The 27,985-nt window shown below is 45.6% G+C and overlaps 4 protein-coding genes across 5 annotated transcripts in view; 2 read left to right on the top strand and 2 right to left on the bottom strand.

The window, feature by feature from the left end:
- The window catches only part of LOC308459834 (GTPase IMAP family member 9-like), a 39,969-nt gene extending 34,926 nt beyond the window's left edge, over positions 1-5,043 (top strand). Inside the window, exon 3 of the mRNA XM_080975569.1 lies at positions 4,268-5,043. Within this exon, the coding sequence (XP_080831695.1) occupies positions 4,268-4,289 (22 nt within the window). The 3' untranslated portion in view covers positions 4,290-5,043. The remainder of the gene's footprint in view (positions 1-4,267) is intronic.
- LOC308459843 (GTPase IMAP family member 9-like) lies at positions 4-5,043 on the top strand. 2 transcript variants are annotated; one of them, XM_080975579.1, is made up of 3 exons: positions 4-141; positions 2,316-2,380; positions 3,643-5,043. In XM_080975579.1, the coding sequence occupies exons 2-3, from the start codon at positions 2,341-2,343 to the stop codon at positions 4,287-4,289; spliced, it is 687 nt and encodes a 228-aa protein (XP_080831705.1). In that variant the 5' UTR covers positions 4-141; positions 2,316-2,340; the 3' UTR covers positions 4,290-5,043. The 2 variants fall into 2 exon arrangements, with proteins under 2 accessions (XP_080831705.1, XP_080831706.1); XM_080975580.1 differs by having other exon boundaries at positions 46-182.
- Positions 5,044-7,192: 2,149 nt separating this feature from the next.
- Positions 7,193-27,792, bottom strand: LOC308460116 (GTPase IMAP family member 8-like). The gene is made up of 5 exons (XM_080976103.1): positions 27,640-27,792; positions 25,995-26,019; positions 24,573-25,372; positions 9,976-10,000; positions 7,193-8,393 (listed from the first exon to the last, which is right to left on the bottom strand). Exons 2-5 carry the CDS (start codon positions 26,011-26,013, stop codon positions 7,564-7,566), a joined length of 1,674 nt encoding a protein of 557 aa, XP_080832229.1. The 5' UTR covers positions 26,014-26,019; positions 27,640-27,792; the 3' UTR covers positions 7,193-7,563.
- Positions 15,823-21,059, bottom strand: LOC308459842 (GTPase IMAP family member 5-like). Its single transcript, XM_080975578.1, has 4 exons — positions 20,472-21,059; positions 19,106-19,172; positions 18,386-18,440; positions 15,823-17,301 (listed from the first exon to the last, which is right to left on the bottom strand). Exons 2-4 carry the CDS (start codon positions 19,130-19,132, stop codon positions 16,679-16,681), a joined length of 705 nt encoding a protein of 234 aa, XP_080831704.1. The 5' UTR covers positions 19,133-19,172; positions 20,472-21,059; the 3' UTR covers positions 15,823-16,678.
- Positions 27,793-27,985: the final 193 nt, after the last annotated feature.

The raw sequence follows: 27,985 nt of genomic DNA, 5'->3' as shown, positions 1-27,985 counted from the left end.
TATTACTGTGCACTCAAAACCTGCGTCAGACTCAGAACTCTGAGAGGGACGGGGAGAGTCAGAGGCTGCCAGAAGTTGCAGAGAGAAACAGCCAGACCAGGAACACCTCCAGGCTGAGAAAACTGCCCAGCAGAAGTCAAGGTAGTGAAAACACCCCGCTGTTCTGTTGGAATTAAGCAGAGGTGGGAATCCCTCTTGCAGGAGGAAATGGAGGGTGGGGTGGGGGGAATATTTTGCAAATTCCACAATGCGCCTTCTGCACTTAGTTTTTAAGGGGCGGTTGGTGGTTGGAGGCAAAGTCTACCCTCCTGGGTGATGCTCTAAAAGGGAGGGGAAAAGGGGGGGCACAATCCATGCCAAGGATTCACCCCTTTCTCTTTTTATATAATTTTTATTAAATTTTCTGTTTTACAATTGAAAATACTCATTTTACATCCTTAAAATAGCAACGACTTCCCTTCTTCTCTTTCCATGGTTCATTTTACATCTCATAAATCCCTGCATATTTTACAAAAACTATACCAATCAGTATTCCATTATTGCATCCATCCAGACTTATTTACACTGCTGAATTTATCTTAATGCTGCCAGTGTTTTTAGCTGTGCACAATTATTTTCCATATATTCAATAAACATTTTCCAATCTTCTTTAAACACATTTTCTTCTTGTTCTCTTATTCTATATCTTGAGTCTGCAAGCTGTGCATATTCAGTCAACTTCAGTTGCCGTTCTTCTTTGGGTGGGACCTCACTCGTTTTCTATTTTGGGGCTAACAAAACACGGGCCGCAGTAGTAACATACATAAATAACCTTTTCTGACACCTGGGATTTTCAGTCTGAATTATCCCCAACAGAAAGGAATCATCTTTTGTTTCCCAGTCTAATAACAGATTATACATTTTAAACAAAAGTTTCTCTTTGTTTCATAGAAGTTCTTTTTTGAATTGTGAGCTTTGTTCCGAAAAACTATCTTAAACAGATGGTATTGCAACCAATCTGTAATATGGCTCCTTACATTTTCCATTGATTTCAACATTCCTTGTTTTGCTAGAGTGGACATGCAAGGGAATGTTTGGTCCAGCCAGTCGAAACTTCCTGTTCCTCCTGGCCTGGAGCATCTTTCCTTGCATGTGACTAGTGGGTGGGCGTGACCTTTCCAGACCTGGCAAAAGGCCAAGTCACCTGCCGCCTTTCTTTTTCTTCCCCTTTTTGTCCTGCCTGCTTCCTGCCTCACCTGGACTGGACTGCTGACTGCCATAGCAGTTCCCCAGGTCATCTCCCATATGGGGAAAACCTGTTTGTACATGTTTGTAACTTTAAGCCTTAAGCCTGCCTTCAGGGATCACACTGTGCTCGGCCAGATCATAAGTAAAACTTATGAATAAGACTGTGGTGTCTTTATTCTTTTAGGAGGGATTCAAGGGGTCTTACCAGGAAAATATTAGAACACATTTCAATATGGGCAAGCCGGATTGAATTGCTTATTGTTTTAAGAAACTCACACGAGTTTGCAACCAGCTGCGTCAGAAGCGGACTGCACTCTGCTAAGTAAAGGAGCTTGCTAGCACAAGTTAGGAAGGATATTAATAAACAATATATTCTCTCCTGCCTCCCTGAACATTCCCACAAGACCATCTAGTCCAACCCCCACAACGCAGGAATCACATCTAAAGAATCCATGACAGAGGGCCACCCAGCCTGTTTAAAAACCTACAAGGAAGGAGATTGCACCACCTTCTGAGGGAGTCTGTTGCACCATCAAACAGTTCTTGCCTTCAGAAAGTTCCTCTCAGACTTAGTCGGAATCTCCTTTTTTGTAAATCAAATCCACTGGTTTGGGTCCTGCCCTCCGGAGAAATAGAAAACAAGCTTGCTCCCTCTTCGGTGTGGCTAGAATGTAGAAGGGGCGTTCTCAGGCGAAGTCATTCAGTTTAGAGTTTGATTTGTAGCCATGTTTACCCAGAACTGAGCTTATCTGCAAGCGTTCTTGCCTTGTACAACAAGTGGGAATGGAAGGACCTCTAAGTTTTGTTTTTTCTGGTTTCTATGGTTCCCTTTTGGACTTAGATCCCTCACAAGGAGTTCATTTGTTTTCACTGGAGCCAAGGTAGAGGGCCAGCAACCTTTAGCTCATTGAATGTTGCTTCCTTAGCTACCAGTCTTAGGTATCAGAGAGGACCAATTTACGTATTCCCCAAACTTTGTTTTTGACTAAGGACTCCAGTAGCAGGAAAGTCCCTGGAGAGAAACTGAGTTTCCAACACTGAGAGTCCCCCAGGAGTTCTGCAAATGACTTTTGGTGTTTTTAATGCAGGATTTCTGGACCGCTGTGAACCTTGATGGCAGCTTGTCTTTCTGCAACAGGCAGCATGGCCGAAGGTGAGTCTTTTCCTGATACAGACCATCCTGAGGTAGCAAAACAAATGCTGCATGGTTTGCTTATGACTTCAAGGTGGCCACAAACAAGTCTTCTCCTTGGATTGTGCTGAGGGTAGAAACTGTGGTCAGGGTGCCCACTGGAAAGAAACACCACAACACATTTTCTGTGCACCCTCAACTGGCAAGAGAAATAGGGGTAGGAAATTTCCCTTGTACGGTGGAACCTCGGTTTTCGAACGTAATCCGTTCCAGAAGACCGTTTGAGTCTTGAAATGTTTGAAAACTGAAAACTCAATACCGAAGCCTCAACACAATATGGAAACTCAAAATGGAAGCTGCGCGGCATGTTCAACTTCCGAAAAGTGTTTGAAAACCGAAGCATTTCCTTCCGGGTTTACGGCGTCCGAGTTCCGAAATGCTTGTCAACAGAGATCTTCAAAAACAGAGGTTCCACTGTAGCTTCAATAGAATCACAGCACTGCAAAGTTGGAAGGGACCCCAAGGGTCTAATAATAATAATAATAATAATAATAATAATAATATTACTTATACCCTGCCCATTTGGCCGGGGGCCCCCAGCCGCCTTCTAAAAGTCAGGTAAAGGTAAAGGTACTCCTGACCATTAGGTCCAGTCGTGGACGACTCTGGAGTTGCATGTACATCTCACTCTATAGGCTGAGGGAGCCAGCGTTTGTCCGCAGACACGCAGACAGCTTCCGGGTCATGTGGCCAGCATGACTAAGCTGCTTCTGGTGAACCAGAGCAGCGTACGGAAACGCCGTTTACCTTCCCGCTGGAGCGGTACCTATTTTTCTACTTGCACTTTGACGTGCTTTCAAACTGCTGTTGGCAGGAGCAGGGACCGAGTGATGGGAGCTCACCCTGTTGCGGGGATTCGAACCGCCCACTTTCTGATTGGCAAGCTCAAGAGGCTCAGTGGTTTAGACCACAGCACCACCGGCATCCCTAAAAGTCAGGTAGTTGTTTATTAATCTAGTCTGATCCCCTGCAATGCAGGAATCGCAACTACCGCACGCATGGCACATGGCTAGCCAACCTCTGCTTAAAAACCTCCACGGAAGGAAAGTCTGATGCTCTTGGCATCAGAAAGTTCTTGACATTTAGTCAGAATCGCCTTTCTTGTAAAACAAATTAGGTAACTAATAAGTAGCACACCTATGAAACATTTGTAAGACTTTTTTTTTGTGTGTGTGTTAGTCTCAGGAACTTTGCTGACATGGTATTTTTTATCTCTTATTTAGCCAGCACAGACGAAGAATTGAGAATTCTGCTCATTGGCAAAACTGGATCTGGGAAGAGCGCAACAGGAAACACCATCCTGGGGGCTGAGAAATTTAAAAGCACATCCAATATTGATTCAACAACCAAGGCCTGCGAACGAAGAGAAGCCACTGTAGGTGGCAGGACAATTGTTGTTGTTGACACACCTGGGTTCTTTGATACAGCATATAAGAAACGCTTCTCACGAGAAGAGCTGAAGAAGTGCATTGACATGGTCTCTCCTGGAGCTCACGCCATCCTCGTCGTGATAAAAGCGGGAAAGATCACAAAGGAGGACCAGGAAACATTTCAGCTCGTGAAAAAGCTCTTCAAGGATGAAGGAAAGAACTATCTGATTCTTTTATTCACCTATAAAGATGAGTTAGATAAGAATCATTTAACTATAAATGAGTTCATACGAGGCGCTGAGGGGCACCTGAAGGATCTGACTGAGATGTCCGAAGGACGATTGATTGCTTTTAACAATGTGGCTGATAAAAAAGAAAAGCAGAATCAGGTGAAGGAGCTCATTGAGATGATTGATGGCTTGGTGGCACTCAATGGCAGAACACCAATGTACACTGAAGAACAATTCAAAAAGGACAGCTCTTGCTGTAACATTTTGTAATATCGGCAGTGAGGAGTCGGGAATCAAGGATGGAGATATGTTTGCCCACCACCGCTTTCTTTTCTTTTCTTAATAATAATTTTTATTAGTTTTCAATTACTATCCAATAATAGCCTCATTATAACAATACCAATTTATAATACAATTATTAATACCAATCGTTCAAATACTGGGTCATACAATTTAGATAGTGGCCCCCCCTGCATGCTAGAATTGATGGCTTGATTATTTTCTTTATTTCTGCATTCCAAAATCTTATTACTTTCCATTACTTTCCCTTATACAACAACTGCAATATTAATAATTGTCAGTTTGCATTTTCTTAGTGCAGAAAGATCTTTCCTATTCTATTTAATTCAAGAAGGTTCTGGAAGCTTCTCTGTGTGAAAGAAACAAGCAGAAGGTTCATGATGTTTGGGTTGTTCCTTCAGAGAAGCTGAGTACAGCTGCCTTAAACTTAAACTTAAACTGCCTTAAACTTAAACTGCCTTAAACTTAAACTGGTTCTGTTTTCTTTTCTTTCTATAAAAGTTGAGGCCAGAAGGAGACTGGGATTCTCTTTCTCTTTCTTTTCCTTCTAGTGTGCTGTTCTGTACATAGTACGCTTAGTGTGAAGGTTTAGACTTGTTATAGGTTATTGTAAGTTGAAGTGTGCAAGTGGATTTCTTATTGACTGTGCCCATCCTCAATGTGTTGGATTTGTGACCATGATGCTCATCTGCCTTCAGTAACAGTAAAGCTCTGCTGGATGAAATATTCATTGCCTCTGGTCTATTTTCTGGGAATCCTGCAACGTGTTTGAGTTTTATTGGCAAGACCCAGGAACTACAGTGGTACCTCGGGTTAAGTCCTTAAATCGTTCCAGAGGTCCATTCTTAACCTGGAACTGTTCTTAACCTGAAGCACCACTTTAGCCAATGGAGTCTGTAACCTGAAGCGTCTGTAACCTGAAGCGTATGTAACCCAAGGTACCGCTGTACAGCATGTTTGCCTGCAACAATGTGAACAATTTTTTCTTCTGAAAGTCTAGCCCAGAGTAAACAGTTTCAGAACCACTGCAATAGCCCTGCTTCTATCTTCCTGACAGCCCCTGCCCACTCTGGTCCCCTCGCCCCCAAACCCGTGGCAATCTGGGTCTGTCTCCGCCTGACTTGACCAAAGCTCATTGACCACGGGATGCCTGCCTGCAGGGCCTTGCCCAGAAAAACAAAGAATCATGGAATGGCAGAGTTGGAAGGGACCCCGAGGGCCATCTAGTCCAACCCCCTGCAATGAAGGACTCTTCCCCCCAAAGTGGGGCTTGAACCCACGTCCCTGAGATCTCTACCAACTGAGCTATCTTAGTAAGCCCTCGCCTTCCTCTGTGCTGGACCCAAACTGGGGAAGCAAGATTCATTTATTTTTAAAATTTTTATTCAAAATTAAAACAAAACATATCATCCAGAAACATATCATCCTTATCCCCCCCCCATTTTTCCTCCTTCCTCCTACCCTCCCACACAACCCCCACCCCACCCGGCTTCCCTCAGTTCCAGTCTTTGATTTCTCTAAAAATGCTGTTTTCTGCATGTTACACAGTTGTATAGATCCTCAAACTATTTAGCTGATGGTTATCAATAAAAAGTTTGTGAATGTTTATTCAAAGCCAGCCAAGGAGTCCAGTTCGCTTTCTTGCGTCTTCAAATACTTTGTAAAGGGTTCCCATTCATCTTTAAAGTCACCGTTATCCTTGTCCCGTAGCTTATATGTCAGTTTTGCCAGTTCTGCATAGCGAGAACTGGAAGCAAGATTTATTGGGGTGTTCATACTGCAAGCCTCTCCACCCTATGCTCAGGTTGCATTTGTGGCTGGGACCACACAGTGGCGTAGCTGGCTGCTTGGGCGCCCGGAGCAGAGCACGCTGCGTGGAGCCTCTGCGGAGTCTGCCTGGCAGACGCAAGCCCCACGCTGCCGTTTCGGGCATCGTGGAGCCTGCAGGTGCTCACGCCACCCCCAGGAGAGACGCATGGCTCAGGGGTGCTGCCGGCCAGGCCCCGCGGTAAGTGCTGCCCCCACGGTGTGCCATCACCCCTCTCAGTGATGACACCTGGGGCCGTCTGCACCCACCACACCCCCCTTCCTACGCCACTGGAACCACATATCCTAAGAGCAGCAGAGTCTCCAATCGCCTCTGAATGCCACTGTTTGGGAATCACAGGGGAGGAGCGTGTGGCTGTGACAGGATGCAGGTGGGTCCCTGGCCAGATCCAAATATTGGGCTCGTCTTACATAGTGGCTCCTAGATTCTGTTCATCACTTCTAGGAAATCTGACCCCCTTTTTCCACAGTGTCGGACTCGCACAGAGGGGTCTTCCTTCCCCCAAGGCCACATTCTACACTCTTCTAGGCTTCTTTGGTTTGGTAAATAGCTTTGTTGCAGAGTCATGTGAATCCGTATCACTGCAAGAGGGAGAAAAACTGAGCACGGCTTTTAAGCCATGTAGGTTGAGAAGAACACAGGAAGTTGCTTTTGGGTGAGGCAGGAAGAAAGCCAGATGTGATTACACATTGCTTTTGGTGCAAAGCCAGCCGCCTTGGGAAATCAACTTGACATGGCCAGAGCATTTTCAAGAAAGGCAGCCAGAGCCTTTCACGGACAGCAGCCCCCTCTCTGCACAACCCCCCCACCCCCGTTTCCTGGTCACGTTTTTAAATAGTGGGTACGCTTGGTTCTTATTTCAGGACATTGAAGGCAATTGCTCTAGAGCAGTGGTGGTGAACCTATGGCACTCAGAGCACCCAGTGAGCTTCAAGGCTGAGTGGCAGGGATTCGAACCCAACTCTCCCAGCTCTGAGCCTGACATTCGAACCACTACTGCCGCTCACTGAACTCTAACCTTCCAAGTTAAGTCAGGTTGCTCATCTTGCCACACAAGAGTTTATTTCTTTATTAATTACATTTATATCCCACCTTTTCCTCCAAGGAGTTCACAATTCTCTCCCTCCCCATTTTATCCTCACAACAGCACTGTGAGGTAGGCTAAGCTGAGAGTGAGTGACTGGCTTGAGGTCACCCAGTGAGATTCATGGCTGAGAGGTGAGGATCTGAACCCTGAGCAGTCAGGGATTTCCTAGTCTGACACTCTACCCCAGGGTTTCCCAAATGCGGGTCTCCAGCTGTTTTTTTGGACTACAATTCCCATCATCCCTGACCACCGGTCCTGCTAGCTTGGGATGTTGGGAGTTGTAGGCCAAAAACAGCTGGAGAGGGTATGGAAGACCAATATGAGCTATTTTAGGAGGCAGATTTCCCAACTTGAAAGTAAGAAAACACACGCCAAATAATGTAGCCCAGCAAAGCGCACCCAATTGCAATCCCCGTAGCGACCAACAACCAATCTGCCACGAGACGCGGTACATTCTGCCTCCTGCCAGAAACTTGCTCTGCTCTTTTCCTGGCCCATCTGTTTCCTATCATGTAACTCCTGAGATCTGCACTGGTTATGTCGGGCTCCAAGTACAGCTCGTTGATGTAATAGCCTCCTCTGTTCTCCTGAACCATGTCGTGGATCATGTCCATCAGCTCGGAGACCTGCTCCTCCCTCTCTTCCCCTCCTGCCCTGTTATTGAAAGCGCAGAAGCGGCTGCCACATTTTTCCATCAGCTCCTTGACAGCCTTGTTCTCTGACCACCCCACATATTCCCGCAAGGAGCCTCCACCTAAATCTTCTTTGCGGGTGAACAAGACCACCATGTGCTTGGTGGCCTCCAAGCCAAAGACATCCTGGACTTGCTTCGCTGCCGCCTCATCTTCTGCTGTGAAACGGCCCACCTGAGTCACGAAAACCAGAGCGTGGGGACCAGGCCTGGACAGCTCAATGCAACGGATGATCTCGGCTGCTAATTCTTCATCACTGAAGGCACCTGTGCTCAAAATATCTGCTGTGTCCACCACCAAGACAGTCCTGCCATTCCAGGTCCCCTGGCCTCTTTGGCAGGTCACAGTTGTTGTTCCTGGCCTAAGCGCCGACACGAACTCTTTCCGGCCAAGGATGGTGTTTCCCGTGGCACTTTTCCCGCAGCCTGTTTTACCGACGAGGATTATCCTCAGTTCTCTGTCTTCTCCTGTGAGCAATGGAGGAGATGTTAGAGAACAGGAGATCAGCAACCATAGGGCTCGAGTTCTCTCCGGGTGAACCTCAACCCTTTTCTGATATTCAACGCAACACCTCACTGCCGTCCAGCGAAGCTGAGGGGTGAAAATGGCGGCAGCTCTCCTGTTTGTTTTTTGGGATGGAAATCAGGCAGGAGAATAGGATTTGCTTCTGCTGCTTGTCTGATGATACAGTGGTACCTTGGTTTTCGAATGTAATCCGTTCCGGAAGAACGTTTCCAAAACGTTTGAAAACCGAAAACTCAATACGGAAGTCTCAGTACAATAGGGAAACTCAAAAAGGAAGCCGCGTAGCGTGTTCGGCTTCCAAAAATCATTCGAAAACTGGAGCAGTTACTTCCGGGTTTTCGGCATTCAAAACCCGAAATGTTTGACTATGGAGGTGTTCAACAACCGAGGTTCCACTGTATTTCCATTCCCTTAAAATTAGTGGCCTTTGTGTTGAAATGAACGGTGTGGTATTGTGTAATTAATCACATTATGATCCGTGCTACTTTTGTAGAAAAAAAAGAGTATGCTGGAGCTCACCAAAAACTTCTCCCTTGTTCGGTAACACTAACACACCTGAGAGGTACCGCAGCTGAGCTCCAGCTGAAAAAATGCCCTGGTTATTATTATTTATTAAATTTGTATTTCACCCTTCATCCAAAAAGTACAGGGCTTTTCACATCATAAAAATATGAAACGAGAAAACTAAAAACATAATGAAACAAGGAAAAAACAAACCAATAACCCCGTTCCCACAAACACATTTAAAAGGCCATAGAAAGTTAATCAGCCCAAGGCCTGGCTGAAGAGAAACTTTTTCTCTTGGTACCTAAAGGATCTGCAATGAAGGCACAAGGCAGGCCTCCCGGGGAGAGCATTCCACAAATGGGGAGCCACTGTAGAAAAGGCCCTGTTCTTGTGTTGCCACCCTCCGGACCTCTTGAAGAGGAGACGCACAAAGAAGGATCTCAAGGGATGATTGCAGGAACCGGGCCGGTTCATATGGGGAAATTTAGCATGTTAAATTTGGCCATGGTGGATAGCAAGACGAATCAGGTAGTTTTTGTTGGAAGCTGGACTGCAGTGGAAGGAAAACTGTGCTGATTGTGCCAAGTACAGCTTAGACCCAGGTTATCTGAAGGACTGTCCTCTCCCATAAGAATTTGCCAGGCTGCAAACAGGGGTGACAATCTGAATTTTTCAGATGGTTTATCACTGTAGATCATGACATTCGTATAGTTGGTATCATTCAAAATCCAAGCCAGTTCATATGAGGGAATACAGTATTTCAGATAGCTTGGACCTAAGCTGTAAAGGGCTTTAAAGGTCCTTGAATTTTGCCTGGAAAATGATGGGTAGCCAGAGAAGCTGTTGTAACCAGGGAATCGTCTGCTCCCTGTAACATTCAGGAAGGGGAGAGCTGGGAATACTGGTGCGGTTTTAACTGGAACCATTAAAAATGGAGGAAGGGATAAATAATGTTTGTGAGACAGTAGCTAATGTAGATTTCTCCCCCAAAATGTGATGTTTTGCCTTCTTTCTTACCTTCTCCGACGGAATCTTCATCTGCCTGAAATATTTGTGATAGTTTAAGGTTAGTCCAAAGCAGCCTTCGGTTTGCAAACTTGAACACTAATTTGGTGCTAGTTGAGAAATGCTTTTAAATCTTTTATTTATTTATTTATTTATTATTAAATCACCCACTGCTTTTCTTTAAGAACAACCCCCCTGAATCTTCTCAATGCTCTGAGGCCTCACTTTTTGCAAAGTGCACAGACCCTGAGAAACAGAGATGCCGTATTTTTCCGTGTATAACACGCCCCCTTGTATAAGATGACCCCTTTTTGGGGGGACTGCGACAAAAAATGGGGGGGGATTGCCACAGCCATCAATTGTCTGCACGCTCACTGACATAAGCCCTCCTGCACACTACACAAAACCACACACAATTGCACGCAAGCATCGCCACTGCCGCTAATCAATCACCCAATTGCCGCAGCCGATCATAAGCAGGCCTTGACGCAGACACCAATCACACCCCCAATCGACAATGCCAGTCTCCGGCCGGCTGCCACCACCAATCACCAGTTTTCTCCTGCTCTGGAGGGTGGGACTCGAATCCATGGCTTCAAGTTATGAGAAAGGAGATTCTGACTAAACACCAGGAAAACCTTTCTGACAGTAAGAGCAGTTCAACAGTTGTGGACTCTCCTTCCTGGAGATTTTAAAGCAGAGGCTGGGTGTCCATCTGTCAGTGATTCTTTAACTGTGTTTCCTGAATTTCAGGGGGTTGGACTAGATGACCCCTGGGTCCCCTTCCAACTCTACAGTTCTATGATTCTATGAATTACCTTTCTACTCTCCTTTCTGTTAAATGATCCAAGAGCAAATTGCCCACCCTTTCTTGGGGCTTACCTCTGAGGTTTTCAGCAATGGTTCACGTGACATGTTTTCTCCCGGGGCAATTTTCTTGCTTCAAGGTGACAGTCTTCCAAGATTTGTTCCTGCAAACAATGCAAGTTAGTCATTTGTCTGAAAGCCAGCCTGCCCCGTGAGCCGAAGGCAGGGCGCGGGTGCAACCTCTATGATGATACATCAACCCCAGTGCAGGGCTTGCTAAACTCAACAGAATTGCTGAAGCAATTCAAAGGAAAACCTCCACCAAGTCTGCTCAGGAGCAAGTCCTACTGAATTCAGTGGGGCTTCTTCCCAGGTGTAGCAGGACCCCCCCCCCCATCATTCAGTTTGTACAAACTTCACACACACTCACACTCACACACTACATACGCTACACTTCTGTTATAAATTCATAGAAAATCAACCATACATCGGATTTGCACTGTTCCACTTTTATTTTACTCCATGAAGGAAGGACTACAAAATGGGGAAGGTTTGATACAGGCTAGCCCAGCACATCCACAGGAGCCCTGCCCAGTTGCTATGCCAACCCTGATGGTCCCAGACAGAAGACCATCAAGATCACAAAGAACTTGCATATGGGAGTGGATTCAGCATGGACTGGAACAAAGGACAATGAGCAGAGCTTCCCTCAGGGGGCAGGAAACTGCGACTACCTTTTGTCTTCAGAAAATGACTCATGGGGAGGGGGAAAGGGGGAACCAGCCAGGTGACAGGACACTCAGGTTACCACCACAACTCCTCCCTCAACCCCTCCTTTCTGTGATGTATGCATGATGTTTCTGGGGTTGGGCTTGACCTACAGGATGGGAATTTCAAAAGTTTTTATAAGGTCTTGCACACTATTTTTCTGTGTCTTTCCTCTCTCCTGCAAGTGAGGGGAACACCCTGTTGCAACAGTTCAATAAAGGCCAAGCCTACAGGCTGCTGTTTTGCTCCAAGTTGTCCTGGTTGGTGTCTTTGTTTTTGTCCAAGGGAGCCCTCGGATTTTTCCAGTAACACAGTTAAGTGTGGTTAGGATTGCAGCGTTCACTGTCTTATAAATTTAAGTCTTATTTATTTATTTCTAGAATATTTTTTAATTGATTTTCAATTTTTAACATTTTTATAACATCATATCTCCATTTATATGTTTTTAGCTACAATTCAGTTTATATTTAAAGTAGATAATTAAATGAGCAAATTAAATGAATTCTCATATGCAGAAGATATTAAAAAATAAATTTAAGGAACCGCAGAAAGAGGCGGAAGGAAGCCAAACTTTGAAATGCTAAAATGATTGTGAAATTAATGAAATGTATAAAGGATAAATAAAACCTTTTTTTGAAAAAGCTCTTAATATTTTTATAATTGCACAGAAGTTGTTGCAGAAGAAGAAACCCAAGAGGCTTGAAGTTGTTGGAAGACTCCTTCCTGTTTTTGCTGCAACAGACTCTGGGTCTTTCTTAGGAGAGAGCCTCCTTGAAAAACGTCTCCGGTTTTGACCCTGTTCTCTTCACCCCTTCCCATCTACCTCTTTGGAGATCACAGCTGTGGCTTCTCCAGATCTTTCCTACTTCTGGACGTTCTTGGACGACATTCTTTTCCTGAAGTGCAGACACAAGGAGCAGAGGAGGCGGCTGCTGTCGGCTCCAAACTGGAAACGAAGGACAGGCTGCAATAAACTACATTCTCCTCCAGTGAGAAATGGCCAAAACTCCACCCACAGCCTGCCAGAAAAAGCCGTTGGCTTAAAGAAAAAGTTTTTGCCCGCACAAAAGCAATCATGAGGGTTAATGCTGCTAAGTTCTGCTGCAAAGGAAGTTACAGACATTTCAACATTTTTGTTTGTGTGTCTTTGCAGCTATTTTGGTCCCGGTGTTTCCCTCCACGACCTTGACTCTCACTGTCTTTGTGTCCCTTATTCCTGTCCTGAAGTTTTAAAAGGGTGCAGGCAGCAGCTGCCCAGCAGAAAGGCAAGGCACTCTGCACAAGCTCAGAGACCATTGTGGCCCCATTATCATGGAATCAGAAGATTTGCCTTCAGAGCCTCTTTCTTTTTCCTGGCATTTTGCAGATTGTGTAGCTGCAAGCTCAAGTTCCCGACCCCTGTGCTAGAATGGTGGAATATAATAAACTGCCCCCAACTGGGGAGAATAACCTTACCGTATTATTCTCTGTATAAGACTATATTTCCCCCAATTTTTTTTAAGTTTAAAATTGGGGATCGTCTTATACATGGAACGTTTAAAATATTTATTGCTTAATTTGGGGCTCAAAAAATAGGGGTCGTCTTATACATGGGGGTGTCTTATAGACGGAAAAATACAGCAATTAAAATTAAAGTCCTTCTACAGATTTTGCACACTTTCCCTGCAACCGCACTGTGCATGCTACACTTGCTATAGGAAAATTCCAGGGCTCACTTGGATTGCCAAACAAAGACACCAGCCAAAAAATGAGGAACAAAACAGCAGCTGGTCGGCTTGATCTTTTATTCAAAAGACTGCTGCAACAGGACTTCCACATGGCAGAAGCCCCGAACAAAGGGATGCTTCCTCTTTCATAAGTTTTCTTTTTGTGGGAATGTTCAGGGATGCAGGAGAGGATATATTGTCTGATTATAGCCTTTCCAACTTGTGTAAACAAGTTCACAATTTAGCAGAGTAACATTCCCCTTTTTAAACTTGCAGCGGATGCATTTGCTCAGGCTCGCTAAAGCCTCTATAATAACTGTTCTGGTATTTCCCCCTTATTCCCTCATAAACGATAAGACACGACACAGTCTTCTATAAAAGTATAAAAAGAGTTTACTCACACATCATTCTGTTCACAATAGGATCCCAAAAGGCAGACTTAGCTTAGAAAAGTAACACACACCTGAAAACTCTCTCATAAGAAGACAGTCCCTTTGTCCTCTCTAGAGCATCTTTGGCTTAGTAGATGTTGTTTCTTCGATGCATGTAGTCAAAGAGAGAGAGATGGCTGCCCTGCCCTGTGCTTTTGTCATTACCTGCACAGGTGAGGCCACACCCACCTCTAGTCACATGCAGAGGAAGTCTGTCCCAGCCCAGAAGGAAACAGGAAGTTTACCTGCTGGCTGGACAAACATTCCTCCCCATGTGTAAACATGTTCACTCTAGGAATGTTGTAGTTGTGTTTCACATCCCCCACGTTCCCCCACAAACACCTTTGGTGAAACATCATGCACACATTTTAGATACATCATACATATGTCACAAATGGGGAGGGGTCTCTGGCAGAAACCCGTCCATCGGGTTCTGCCCCCAACCCTCTCTTGCCCTCCACATTACCCCCATCGAGTGATACAAAGGAAGTATTGACAAGTTCCTGGGTTTCCAGGTCAGGTAATGACACCTCTTTGTCCTGACCCGGGAGCACAATCCATTCTTGGATGGTTGGCTATTGTGCATGAGATTTGCCAGGATGCCAGGGAGTATCTCTTCTGCAAGACACTGCTGAGTACGTGATCCCAGGTTTCAGGGATTATGGTTGCCCACATCCCAGACTCCCCCCTTGATAGCTATTCCTTCCCTGAACAGAACAAAGTTGGAATGGCACAAATCCAGACAGGAGAGATTTTATATGCCTTTCTAAAGTTTTCCCAATGAGCCAGTATGTAGATATGTTTATCAGTGGATTGTTGCATTTGGTGATGTGCAGCGGAGGCCCTTTGAACAGAGATACGAAAAAACTGCGATGAAGTGTTTTGTGGGGACATTTACAGGAGTGATTGTGTTGAGTTTGGTAGTTGGTGTGTGTGTGTGTGTGTGTGTGTGTGTGTGTGTGTGATGTCTGCTGGAGGGCAAACACCCTGCCCGCCCCCAACCTTTACATAAATTCCTGTAACACACTCCAGATATATGCATGTGAAATAAGGTTTTCGTGCAGCATAAACAAAACATAGCATGTGGGATGAAACTGCGAGATCTCTGCTGCTCTGTTGTGCAAAGAGGAGAGAAACCGCTATGTTGTTTTGCAGTCAAGGTGGAGCAGAAGATAGAAACCACTGACATGAAAAACAGAATGCTCTTCCTGCCTATCGGGGTTTCCCACACTAGGCAGGGTGTTATTTGTAATGGTGCAAATTCTCATAAATGGTCCACAGCACATAGATTTCGCTTTTGCTTTTGCTGTTTACTCCGATAGTTTCCCTGCAGCTTTCTCTGCCTTCCTTGGCCTCCTGAGCCGGGAGAGCCTTCTGAAATCTCAATCAGGGATAGTCCGACCACGAGGTGGGAGAATGCATCTTCTCAAAGATCCCCTGTTTTCCAGGGACAGCCCAGGAATTGCAGAAGCCATCCCAGTTTCTGATTTGATCCTGCAATGCCCCGGTTTTCCTTTTTCCTCCCCTCGGAAGTATGGGAGAACAATTAAAAGTGGTGTGTAGGATCAAAAATGGACTCCTGTTTACCCTGAAAATAAAATTCCTGCGCCAAATGGAGGAAATGGTGATGGTGGCGCACAAAGCCCCTCCTATAATTTTGAAGAAAAAGGTCACCAATCCCCTTCCCATTCCGTAATTGCAATGCTTCAGTGGCCAGCCATTTCTCAGGAAACACTGGGAGTGTTTATTCCTTAACTGAAAATGGAGCCTTGCGCTGTCTACTCATATGTAAATCCCACGGTATTCAATGGTGCTTACTCCCAGGTAACTGGGTAAAGACTAGGCAGCTTCACACTGCAAGCCGAACCATTTTTACTCAGAAGTAAGTCCCACCGAGTTCAATAGGGTTTCCCATGGGGCTGCCCTACAAATACCAGACAGATGGGCGATTAAAGGGTCTGAGGAACAAGGAGGTGGAATGAGGGATGCAGGACAAATTTGATCCAGCTTCCTTTGAAAGGTGGAAATAGTAAATTTCCACTTTCCAAAGCAAAATGAAACAGCCAGTATCTAAAATCCTCCCTTTGTGGAATCTTGCGACGCAGTTCTTTAGCTGGAGTTCACAAGAACGCGTAAAACCGTGAAAATGACATGCAAAGGTGCATTTTATTAGGAACTGTGTCTTGCAAAAGTATGTATGTAATTTACAAAGGTGTTTGTTAGGAGAAATTGACACAAAAATTTGGCTAAACTTTCATAATGGTTCAAAAATAAAAATAATGCATTTCCAGAGAGTTTAAGACAGGAAAAATGAGAAACCGAGAGAACTGAAGTGGATTGATGTATCCACTCCTATGTGGGGTTTAGGAAACTGCAGACAGTTATGTTATTATTTTCATAAAATTCCTTTACCTCTTGATTGTAGAAAACCTCAAAGTGCTTTGCAAAATGAATAAAACAACAGGATTATGATTAATAACAATGAAAACATCCACAAATCAAACCCAGCGACAAATTACAAACTTATCAGTATTCTAAATATGTGAGTAGCCTTGTCTGATCAAAAATGTTTTTTGCAGGCAGCAAAAAAAAGCAAAGTTGCCTGCCTGATGTTGATAGCCAGGAGGGTTGGTGCCGCCACACTGAAAGAGCAATTACTTATCAATGCAGAACAGATATTACGTGGCACCTGTAACTGTGCCCATTCTGCCAATCAAAGCAGTCCAAAGACCACATGTGGGGTCAAGCGATCTCAGGGCTAAACTGCTCCCAAACTGTTAAGAACTTAATATCCTGAGAGCAATGCCTTGAACTTGGCCTGGCAGCAAATCGGGAGCCAGGGCAGGTCTCTGAGCCCAGGCGTCCTAGGCTGACAAACACCTGCTGCTGTCAACAATGGTGACATCCTGCACTCATTGCAACTTCCAGATTAGGCACAAGGGAAGCCCCACATATTTTAGAAAGAAACGAAACACTATGAACTAGATGATATAAGAGCATCCTTCAATTCTTTCCCCTTTCCTCCTCTTTCCCTTTTTCTGTGCAGGGCCTTGATCCGTCCCCGTGAAGGATCTCCCAGAGCTTTTCCATCAGCAGCTTGGAGGCCTCCTCCTTCTCTTCTCCAGCTGCCTTGTTATTCAAAGCGAAGTAGCGATTCCCACATTTCTTAACCAGTTTCAGGAGCGCCTTGTTTTTGGAATTCTCCACATAGTCCTCCAAGGATTCACCTTTCAAATCCTCTCTGTGGGTGAACAAGACAAGCATGCGCTTCCCAAACTTCTTCCTAAACACCTTCTTGACCTTTTTAGCAGTTTTCTTGTCTTCTGGAGTGAAACGGCCCACAGTAATCACCAAGACCAGAACGTAAGGACTGGACTTGCGGAGTTTTTTGATCTCTTCCTTGTGCTGTTTGAGAGATTCTGAACTAGAGACAGCGGGCGTGTCAATCACAGAAAACTTCTGGCCCTTAAATTCCCCACTCTCCTTCTGGACGTTCTGAGTTGTTGGCTTAGCTGAAAAAGCCGAGTGAAATTTCTCCCGTCCGAGGAGGGTGTTCCCTGTGGCACTTTTCCCCACACCGGCCTTGCCAAGAAGGACGATACACAGTTCTGAATCATCCTTGTCCCCTGTGAATTAGAAAGATCACGTCAGAGCAGTGCTTTTCAACTTTTTCGAGCCCACGGCTCCCTTGACCAACCACATTCTTGCAGTGGATCCCCTGGGGATCCATTACACGTAAGGGAGGGAGTGCCCCCTTCCTACCCGTCGCTTTTATTTTTTTTAAAAATAATAATTTCTAAATTAATTTTACATTTATGATTTGACATTCAAACTTAGAATACAATAATGAAATATTGAATTCTCTGAATTCTCCGACCTCCCTCCTCCCCTCCGTGGAGTCCACAAACAACATCTTCTTCTGCATCTCATACCATTCTCTATTTATCTATATAACTCAAATTTTAACCATAGTCTTTTTCACATTGCAAGTGTTATTGTAGTCCTGCTAATGTTTTTAATTGTTTACAGTGTTCTTTCAGGTACTGTGGTACCTCAGGATGAGAACAGAAATTGTTCTCCCGCGGTGCGGCAGCGGCAGGAGGCCCCATTAGCTGAAGCGGTGCTTCAGGTTAAGAACAGTTTCAGGTTAAGTATGGACCTCCAGAATGAATTCAGTACTTAAACCGAGGTACCACTGTATATGGAATAAACACACACACAAACATATTTTGAGGAGCAAAAAAGAGGACACATTTGCTGATTTCTACTGGAAAAAGATGGGGAAAAGGTGGTGCTGTGGGTTAAACCACTGAGCCTAGGACTTGCCGATCAGAAGGTCGGCAGTTCGAATCCCCGCGACGGGGTGAGCTCCTGGTGCTCAGTCCCTGCTCCTGCCAACCTGGCAGTTCGAAAGCACGCCAAAGTGCAAATAGATAAATAGGTACCACTCCGGCGGGAAGGTAAAAGGCGTTTCCATGTGCTGCTCTGGTTCGCCAGAAGCGGCTTAGTCATGCTGGCCACATGACCCGGAAGCTGTACGCTGGCTTCCTCAGCCAATAAAGTGAGATGAGCGCCGCAACCCCAGAGTCGTCCGCGACTGGACCTAATGGTCAGGGGTCCCTTTGCTGGAAAAAGAGGACACATGGCAGCCCTCTATGATATTCCCTATCCTGTGCAGCAGGATGTTAAACTCAATGGGGGAACACTTACCAGAATCTTGTGCGTTGTCTTCTTTCCGCCGCAATCTGAGCCACCACTTCTGCCGCTGGAATGTTTGTTGCAACATAACATGTTAGCTACTAGCAGCCTTCGGTCAGCAAACCCAACGCCCCGGGACACGGGTCCTCAAAAGTGCAAACTTGAGAGAGGATTACTGTAAATTTGTGGGGCCTGTGTTCCTTGGGGGAGAGGGTAGTTAAAAGGTGTCAGGAACTGGGGTTATTGCCAGGAGTGGGTGATGGGCTCATGTTTCTACATGCCAAACACTCCTACTTTGTGACCTATTTGTGATGTATCTGGAAATGTATTATGGGAAGGGGCGGAACGTCTTAAAAGTTCATGCAACCCCATGCTCGGGGTTCCTATTCTCCGTGTGTTTGAACCTTGTTGCAACAAATAAAGATCAGGTTTACTGGCTGCTGTTTTGCTTCTTTCACTTGGCTGGAGACTCCTCCTCCTGCTGACCAGAGGGATCCCCGGGGAGTGGCACCCCGACGAGCCAGGCAGCGGAGTAAATCCTCACCCCAGGATTTTTCCTTATCGCTGAAGTGACAATTGACAAAAGCTCCTCCTCCATTAGCATCACGAGGACCAAACTGGGACTGCAAAAGCTACTTCCTCTGTCCTGCAAGAGAGCTGGGAGGAGAGCTGGACTCTTTTAGCCGGCCAGGATCCGGATATCTCCTAAATGGCTCCTTTGTTCCCACTTACCTTGGTGGATCCTGACTGCTTTGCCATATCTCGCTGCCCCTGGCTCACCCGCCCCGGTCTCTTCTCCCTGCAAATGACAGAGTTACGGCTGTACGAACAATTGCAAGCTACTTTCTGTGGTAGATTTTTATTTTTGCAGTCCATACATTTTTATTTTTATTTTAAATACCAGTAAAATCCCACTTATTTCTTTATTTCCACTGATGTGCAGATTTACAGAACGAAAACCACCAGCATGACACACATGAAGAGGAAATGTTTTACAAATTCAAAAGACCACACACCCATTAAACGGATACCAATCCAGACATTTCTACAATTGTGCAGTTGGTGTGCCATGAAATGGCTGGGTCAGACTTCAGGGATATCATTCTCAGGCAAAAAAGGCTTTTAAATGTGTCAAGAGATGGAATCAGTTCCTGTGCGTAGTCAGCTGAGCCTGAGGGTAAAACTTGGTGCAATCAGGAATTAGAGCAAAACTGATCCTACCACAAATTCTTCACAAATTCTTCAAATAATTTTAAAATATTTTGGCCATGAATCCACCCCAAATCTTGGGTTTTGTTTCCTTATTTTATACGCAATTACCGGTACTTAATTTTTTTTTTCTGGGCAGAGTTGTGGCACTCAAAACAGGTTCTGAGGCTAAGCCCTGCCTCAAATCAGTTCTCTCAGTTTCTCATTTTGACAAATACAGCTCTCTAAATTTGTGCAGCAATCTGCATTAAAAATAAAACAAACCTCATGCAAATTCACCAGCATTTAGTGCAAATCTCTCCTAAAAAACATTTTTGTATGTACACATTCTTGCAAGCAATTTCCCCTAACATAATGCATGGATTTTTTAATTTTGTTTTTAAAGTAATATATGTATTTTATTCCACACTTCCCCCTGCTTTTTGCATTTTCATATACATTGTTTGGCTGGAAAACTGTATCACAAAATTCAGGAAAGTGTGAATCGCGAAGGTTGGCTGTGTTTCAGTTTCCATTTTATTTCAGAAAGTGCAAATTATGTAGGCTCAATTTTAACTGTGAACTGAATTCCTCCCCTGTCCCTATCCTCGCATAAAGTCCCCTCAGCGAGGCATAATCAACCCTCATCTTTTCATGGGCAAACATTTCGTGAGCCAGGTTTCATCCTGTCATCATGCAAACACCCCCTTGGATGGCTACAACCAGCAGATTCCAAATGCCTATTTTGATTTCTTCATGCAGGAATGCTTTGCCCGTGAGCTGCAGTCCTAACCATCCCATTGGGCTCAGTTCTGAGCCGACACGTACAAAATTGCACCATGAAAAAACTAATCGGTTTGGACTCCTTTGCCTGCCCCCCCCACCTGCGGCTTCCTTCTCTCCCCCCTACCTTTTTGGAGATCACAAGAATTTTCTCTTCATCAGTGGATTTTTCCTATTTCTGCTCTGTACGCTGCTCCTTCCTCCGCTCTCCCTGAAATCGTTCAGCTTGTGAGACGAAGGTTCGCTCAGAGCTGAAAATGAAAGTTCATGGGGCGGAATAAATTCAGTTTCCTGAAGCAGAGCAGGGGATGCCCCCTGGCTGCCTGAGACAGCAGCAGGTTGGAAGGGAAAAGGCTTTGCAAGCAACTCCGGGGGGAGAGGGAGACTGCAAGCAGCAGAGAGCCCAATCCTGCACATGCATTCTCAAAAGCCAACCCCACAGAGTCCATGGGGCTCCACTCATGGCACGTGGACAGAGAAATGAGACAGAAAAGTTTCCCTCTCTCATTAGAACTTGTGTCCAGGGCCGGATTGAGGTTTGATGAGGCCCTCAGCTCCTGAAGGTAATGGGGCCCTTTCGATGTCCAGCTGTCCTTTGTCAACAACAAATTGTCGCTGGTTTTTTTGTGTTGAATATATGCTATATGGTCATTTATGGACGTCATAGATATCTCAAGCCATTTGCACATCACAAAATATGCATTATATCAAAGTAATTGTTTTTTATCTTCTATTTTGGAAATGAGAAGGGACACGGGTGGCGCTGTGGTCTAAACCACAGAGCTTAGGGCTTGCCAATCAGAAGGTCGGCGGTTTGAATCCCCGCGACGGGGTGAGCTCCCGTTGCCCGGTCCCTGCTCCTGCCCACCTAGCAGTTCGAAAGCACGTCAAAGTGCAAGTAGATAAATAGGTACCATTCCGGCGGGAAGGTAAACTGTGTTTCCATGCGCTGCTCTGGTTCGCCAGAAGCGGCTTCATCATGCTGGCCACATGACCCAGAAGCTGTACGCCAGCTCCCTCGGCCAGTACAGAGTACAGAGCCAGTGTGGTGTAGTGGTTAAGAGCAGTGGACTCGTAATCTGGGGAACCGGGTTCACGTCTCCGCTCCTCCACATGCATCTGCTGGGTGACCTTGGGCCAGTCACACTTCTTTGAAGTCTCTCAGCCCCACTCACCTCACAGAGTGTTTGTTGTGGGGAGGAAGGGAAAGGAGATTGTGAGCCGCTTTGAGACTCCTGAAAGGGAGTGAAAGGCGGGATATCAAATCCAAACTCTTCTTCTTCTTCAGTAAAGCGAGATGAGCGTCACAACCCCAGAGTTGGTCACGACTGGACCTAATGGTCAGGGGTCCCTTTACCTTTACCTTTATTTTGGAAATGTACCATTTTTTCCCCTTTACATTTTTTAGGGGACCCCAAGAGAATGGGGCCCTAACCTATAGCTTCTTCAGCTTCTACATAAATCCAGCACTGCTTGTGGACATTCCCATTTGCAAAATGCTCTCCAAACTGCAGGAGCCGAGCTACTTTCCAGAGAGTAACTGCTTTGCTGCTTCAGAACTGATAAGCCATTTCTTATCTCAAGTCTGGCAAACAGACTTGCAGGAGAGGCTTGTCTCAGGAGAAAGCTGCTCTTTCTCCTCTGTCACTTTAAAAGCAAGGCAGAATGAAATGCTTTTTGTATTTTAAAGGAATATTTCTGTATTTTATGGCTTAAGGTTAGAATCATAGAATTGATCCTGAGATGATCCCAAGCATCATCTAGTTCAGGGGTCTGCAACCTGCGGCTCCGGAGCCGCATGCGGCTCTTTTACATCTTTGCTGCGGCTCCGGGGCGGATACTAGCGAGGGGAGGAGGCGCATTGTGCGGCCCAACACTCCTCACTGTGGCGGGCGCTGTACTGGCTGTGACGTCGCATGGGGCGGTGCGTGCGTTAGTCACGCACCGTCCCGACGTCACCTTCCCGCCCGCTGTCAGATCGTGGCTCCGGAGATATATTTGTTTTAAATGTCGCAATGGTTTTGCGGCTCCCAGGTGTTGTTTTTTCTTTGGAAACGGGTCCAAGTGGCTCTTTTTGTCTTAAAGGTTGCAGACCCCTGATCTAGTTTAACCCTCTGCAATGCAGGAATCTGCAAGTTGCCATAAGGGTATTGAATTCATGACTTTGGCGCTATGAGCACCATGTTGGTTTGTCATCAGGAGAATTTAGAGAGGGGAAATTGTGTGCAGGAAAAGGGTTAAACACCGGCTTCTCTGTCTTCTGAATACCCCCTGTGACGTTACCATGTATGAGAGAGTGCTGGAGGGGAAATAGTTAAATAGGTTGCACAGACAGGACCCAGGGGGGTGGAGTCAGTGGGTCTATAAAGGAGTTCTGAGAGGAGTTCTGGGAGGAGTTCGTTGGGAGTTGTGGGTGGGTAGTTGGTTGGATTTCATGGGTTGGCTGGTTGGGAAAGGCAGTTGGTAATAGAGAGACAGGGCAGTTGGTCCGTGAGTGTGGGGTGGTAGCAGAGATAGAGAGAGGAACATAAGTCTAAGAAAGTAAAGAGGAACACTGTTTGGAATGCTGTAATAGTTTTGTTTTAAGTCTGAAATAAAATACACTCTTCTTTATGAATCGAAAAGCTGACTGAGACTGAAGTGATTTTTACCAGAGAGGACCTGGTTGGTGGCAGCGGATTAGTGGTGTATGGGTCAATAGTCCGTGAGACGACCGGGGGCTCCGTACGAACGCCACACCCCCCTCCCCAAACCATTTTTCTTCCTCTTTTCAAAATTTCTTTATGGACACTCATTCATGCTTGTTTTGGACTTAACTCAGTCAGTGGTCAGCATCACACATTGAAAGAACAGTAAGAGCACATGACTTCCTTCAAGGAATCCTGGGAACTGTAGTTCACCTCTCAGAGAGCAACAATCCCAGACACCCTTCACAGACTCCAGTTCCCAGAATTCTCTGTGGGGAATCATGCAACTTAAATATACTGTATGCAGTCAGCCCCAGTCACCTATTTGTTAAGTGGGAATAATTATGGTTTGCCACCCAGATCAGAATCCTTCCCATTAACAAGTGGGGATTTTGATCTGTACTTGCTAGGGCACGGCGATATCTGGTTTTCATCATTGCAATGACATTTACATATCACAATGTCTGAAATAAGGATGGAGCTATAGATGTGAACAGATACCTGGTTTTCAATATGGCCATATATCACCAGCTAAACACCATGATATACCGATATATCACAATGTCTGATGTATGGATGGAGCTGTGTAGAGGCACTGACTGGCTTCACGGTTTTCCCCACATTGTGATTTCTGCATAGTACACACACATCATGATTTGTGATAAACTGCCAGGTCAAATATTATGAAACCGATACCACGATACGGACTTCAAACCACTTCCGGACAATATTACCACCCAGCCCTAGTACTGGCTTTAATAAGATATGTGAGTTTGTTTCCTTGTCCGCGTACGTGGAATAGTTTTATATGTGCTTTTATTGTTATGTTTGTCCTGTTCAGTTGGTTTGATGTGTGATTCAGAAATGGAATGAACTGATGCAATCCATCATCAATCAATCAATCAATCAATCAATCAATCAAATCTTTATTACGGCCATAGACCAGAATAAGTAGGGTGGGGTACAATCATTTAGAATCTGTAAAACGTTTTGGAAAGCTAAAAAGTATTAAAAGAGAAGGTATATCTAAAAGACTATAAGAATCTAAAAGAAACTAAAAGAGGGGTTAGGAGCATTAAATGGATGTGGAGAAGAATAAAAGATTAGTATATAAAAGACTACAACTATCAGTTTAGAGAGCACTATCATGTGAGTGTTCATTAAATCTAATCTGTGGTGCAGGTCATCATCCGATGGATCTTGAGCACTGCTGTGCAGAACCTGGCAACATCGTATGTTGTAGCAGGGTTGGGATCTGACAGCAGCAGGGAGGCATAAAATGGTCCTGTGCACCTTGGAGTACTTGTGGTGTAATGGGGAGAGGAGGCTAATACAAATGTCTCTGTAATATAGGAAGTGGAGAAGAACATGCTCTATTGTTTCTGTTTGTCCAGAGTCACAGGGGCATTGCAACTGATACAATGGCAAATAAAACAATAAGCAGGTGATTCTTAGGACATTGCACCCAGACAATCCGGTTTGTTCATTAGTTTATTTGTTTTTCTCCTGACACCTCATAAGAAGCTGGTGGGCTGGCTTTAAAAATCCCCAGCTTTGCTAAAGGGGAGATATTGAGAGAAACGATTACAATGGTAAAGTAACAGGTAAATCCCTGCACTACACACACATAAGGCGATAAATACTTTTCTGTAGCTGACACCCTTGCGAGCTTTCCCTTCCCCCTCTCCCTTGGCCCTTTTCCTGCCTTCCGCCATGTAAGATCCAAGCACTGCCTCCATGGATGGCGTCTCCAGGTATGGCTCTTCATTCCCCTCAACCATCTCCAGAACCATCTCCATCAGCTCAGAGACCTGGTCCTCCCGTTCTCCTAATGCCGCCCTGTTATTAAAAGCGCAGACGCGCCCCCCGCATTCTTGGACCAGCTTCCGGACAGCCTCGTTATCTGACTGCATCACGTAATCCCGCAAGGAGTTGCCTTCTAAGGCTTCTTTGCGGGTGAACAAGAGGATGGTGTGCTTCATGGCCTCTGTCCCAAACATCTCCCGGACTCGCTGGGCTGCCTCCTCGTCCTCCGCGGTGAAGCGGCCCACTTGGGTCACAAACACGAGCGCATGAGGGCCAGGCTGAGAGAGGTCAAGGCAGAGCTTGGTCTCCTGGTCCAGCCTTTCATCGCAATCTCCGGTGCCCAAAATATCCGCTGTGTCAATCACGGACACAGGATGGCCTCTCCAAGTGCAAGACGCCCTTTGGCAGGACAAGGTGGTTGTCCTGGCCTGAAGTTTCGAATCAAAGAGCTTCTGGCCAAGGATGGTGTTTCCTGTGGCGCTTTTGCCGCCTCCAGTCTTTCCCACAAGGACGATCCTCAGTTCTCTCCTATTTCCTGCGGGTTTTGAAAGACAGCAAAGAGCTGGTCAGCAAAAATATCAGAGCAACCACTTCCGGTGGGATCCCTCTTAATATGTGATTGTTGAGAATTATATTGTTTTCTGATCCTCAGAGAAACTGAATGCATATGTAAAGCACACACATGTATAAATAAAAGCAGAAGAAGAACAGATTGAGAAACATTTGTGTACACCTGATAAATTCAACAGTGTAAATAAGTTTTGATGGATGCAATAATGGAATACTGAATGGTTTAGTTTTTTGGAAAATATGCAGGGATTTATGATATGCATCTTGAATTTGAACAAGCGCTAGTTCCTTTTCCAAGCTCCGCTCAGTGCAGGCAAGAATGAGCCGGGCGAACCAGCGGCCTGATGCAGCCGAGGGCATCTTTCCAGGTTCCTGCAGATGTGCGTCAGGATGGCACCCCACCCAGGCACCTCCCACCTCCCCAAATCCCAAAATATTACACATTGGTATAACAATATTTTTTCTGCAAATAAATAAAATAAATGTCATTGGGGGTGCCGTGCAAAGCTCCTGCGAAATAGATCTGGAATAATCCACCCCACCCCAAGCAGTCAATCTGCCTCTGAGTCACTGGAACCCTTCCTTACCTCCTCTGGTCCAGTCCATCTTCCCCTGAAAAAAATGGCAAGAAATCAAGATGATATTCTCAGGCAGCCTTCCATCTGCAAGCCCAGCACCCCACCCCTAGTTCAGACATGTGGTATCTCAAATGAGAAACAGCACATTGCAGACATAAAAATGTTCAGAATATTTTGCAAGCAATGAGAAAGGAAATGCCCTCTGAACTGTGCCCAAACGCTGTGGCTCTTTCCTCAGGTGGCACTTCAACAGAATTCAATTAAAAACATAATTATTATTAATTTCAAATATTATTTTCACGTTTTGCAAGCAGAAGAACACCCCTCCTCACCCTGAAGAGCACATCAGACAAACATCAGTTTAAACATATAAGGCTTTATATGACTGTATCAGGAAGTTCTTAACATTTGCTATTTTATCTATGTGTTTAGATCTGTTGGTAGCTGCCCAGAGCAGCTGGGGCAACCCAGTCAGAAGTGTGGGGTTCAAATAATAAAATTTATATTCTGGTGGAGTTTTTGCTTAATTTATTCATTTCATAAAAATATGCACCCCTTGATTGTAAAAAAAAGAGAAGAACCTCAAAGCATTTTGTCAAAAGATAAAATCACCATTAAGAAGAATTAACAATGACTTAAAAGCTGAGTTAAAAAGTTAAAATGGCAAGAGCTAAAAACAGATTAAAAGTCTCGCCAGCTTTCTAAGCATCTGAATAGGCTTGTCTAAACAACATTAACAGGCCTTCCCAGTGTCCCTATGTTCCAGAGACAGTCCCAGATTTACACAAGCCGCTCCGGTTTCAGATGTGATCCCAGAATGTCCCACTTTTCCTTAGAATCATAGAATTGGGGAGTTGGAAGGGACCCCGAGAGTCGTCTAGTCCAACCCCTGGCAATGCAGAAATATCCAGCTGCCCCAAACGGGGATCCAACCTGCAACCTTGGCTCTAACCAACAGAGACATCCAGGCTTAGGATGTCCCTATGATCATCGGAGAAATGTTGGAGGGCCTGGAGTTGCGGAACCCACGAGCCAAGGAGATAAGTAACCAGACAACCTTTAGAAGACATCTGGAGAGGGAAGCTGTTTAAAGTTTGGTTATGCTTTTATATATACACGTTGGAAGCCTCCCAGAGTGTCTGGGGGCACCTAGTCAGATGGGTACAAATAAGAAAACTATTAATATTATTATGGGATAGGATGTCCCTATTTTCATCGGGAAAACATTGGGGAGGGTAAGGAATAGTTTCAGCAAGCGCCAGAAGGAGTACAGTGTCCCTGACAAAAACACCCCTGCAACTGCCCTGTTCCTGTTTGTGGTGGAAGAGAAGCCCCAGTTCGGGCGCACTCTTAAGCCACAGTCGGTCGATCAGCCTTTAAGGATCCTCCACAGGGATCCTCCCTTGCCCTTTGTTGCAACAGGCTAAACACAGCTGCTGCCTCCCTCGGAAGCTTGAGGGCAGGGACCCAGCCAGGTATGTCTGGACATATTTAAGGGAGCTGCTTCTGAGCGAGGAAGGTGCGCCCAGGAGCGCGGAGAGGCTGCCCAGGGCTGCGGAACAAGGGGCGTCTCCCGGGTCCTCTTGCAACGAGATCCTTTTCTCCCTGCTCTCATCTCTCCACCACTCGGCCCTTCCCAGATGGCAGACCTCACCTTCTCAGCTGCTTCTGCAGATCCTTCCTCGTCCCGCGTCGTCTTCCACGCCGGTTTGAGTTTTCCTGCAGTGAACGGGAGCGAGAGACGAGCTGCTTCTCCGAAGGGAAAATGAAAGTAGCAGCTGAATTAGGTCCTCTTCTGCTTGGAAGGAGCAGGACAAGAATTCCCCCCAGTGGATGCCTGGAGAACCAGCAGCTGGTTTGGGCGGTGGGTGGCGGCGTCGGGCGCTTTGCAGCTTAGAGAAAAGGCGAGCGCACGAGAGGCTCGCAGAATCAGAGAATTCTAGAGTTGGAAAGGACCCGAGGGTCATCTAGTCCAACCCCCCTGCAATGCAGGAATATGC

This window comes from Podarcis pityusensis (genome assembly GCF_964106645.2).
Source record: "Podarcis pityusensis genome assembly, chromosome: 12".
NCBI classification, from domain to species: Eukaryota; Metazoa; Chordata; class Lepidosauria; order Squamata; family Lacertidae; genus Podarcis; species Podarcis pityusensis.
This window is presented reverse-complemented; position numbering and strand designations above follow the sequence as displayed.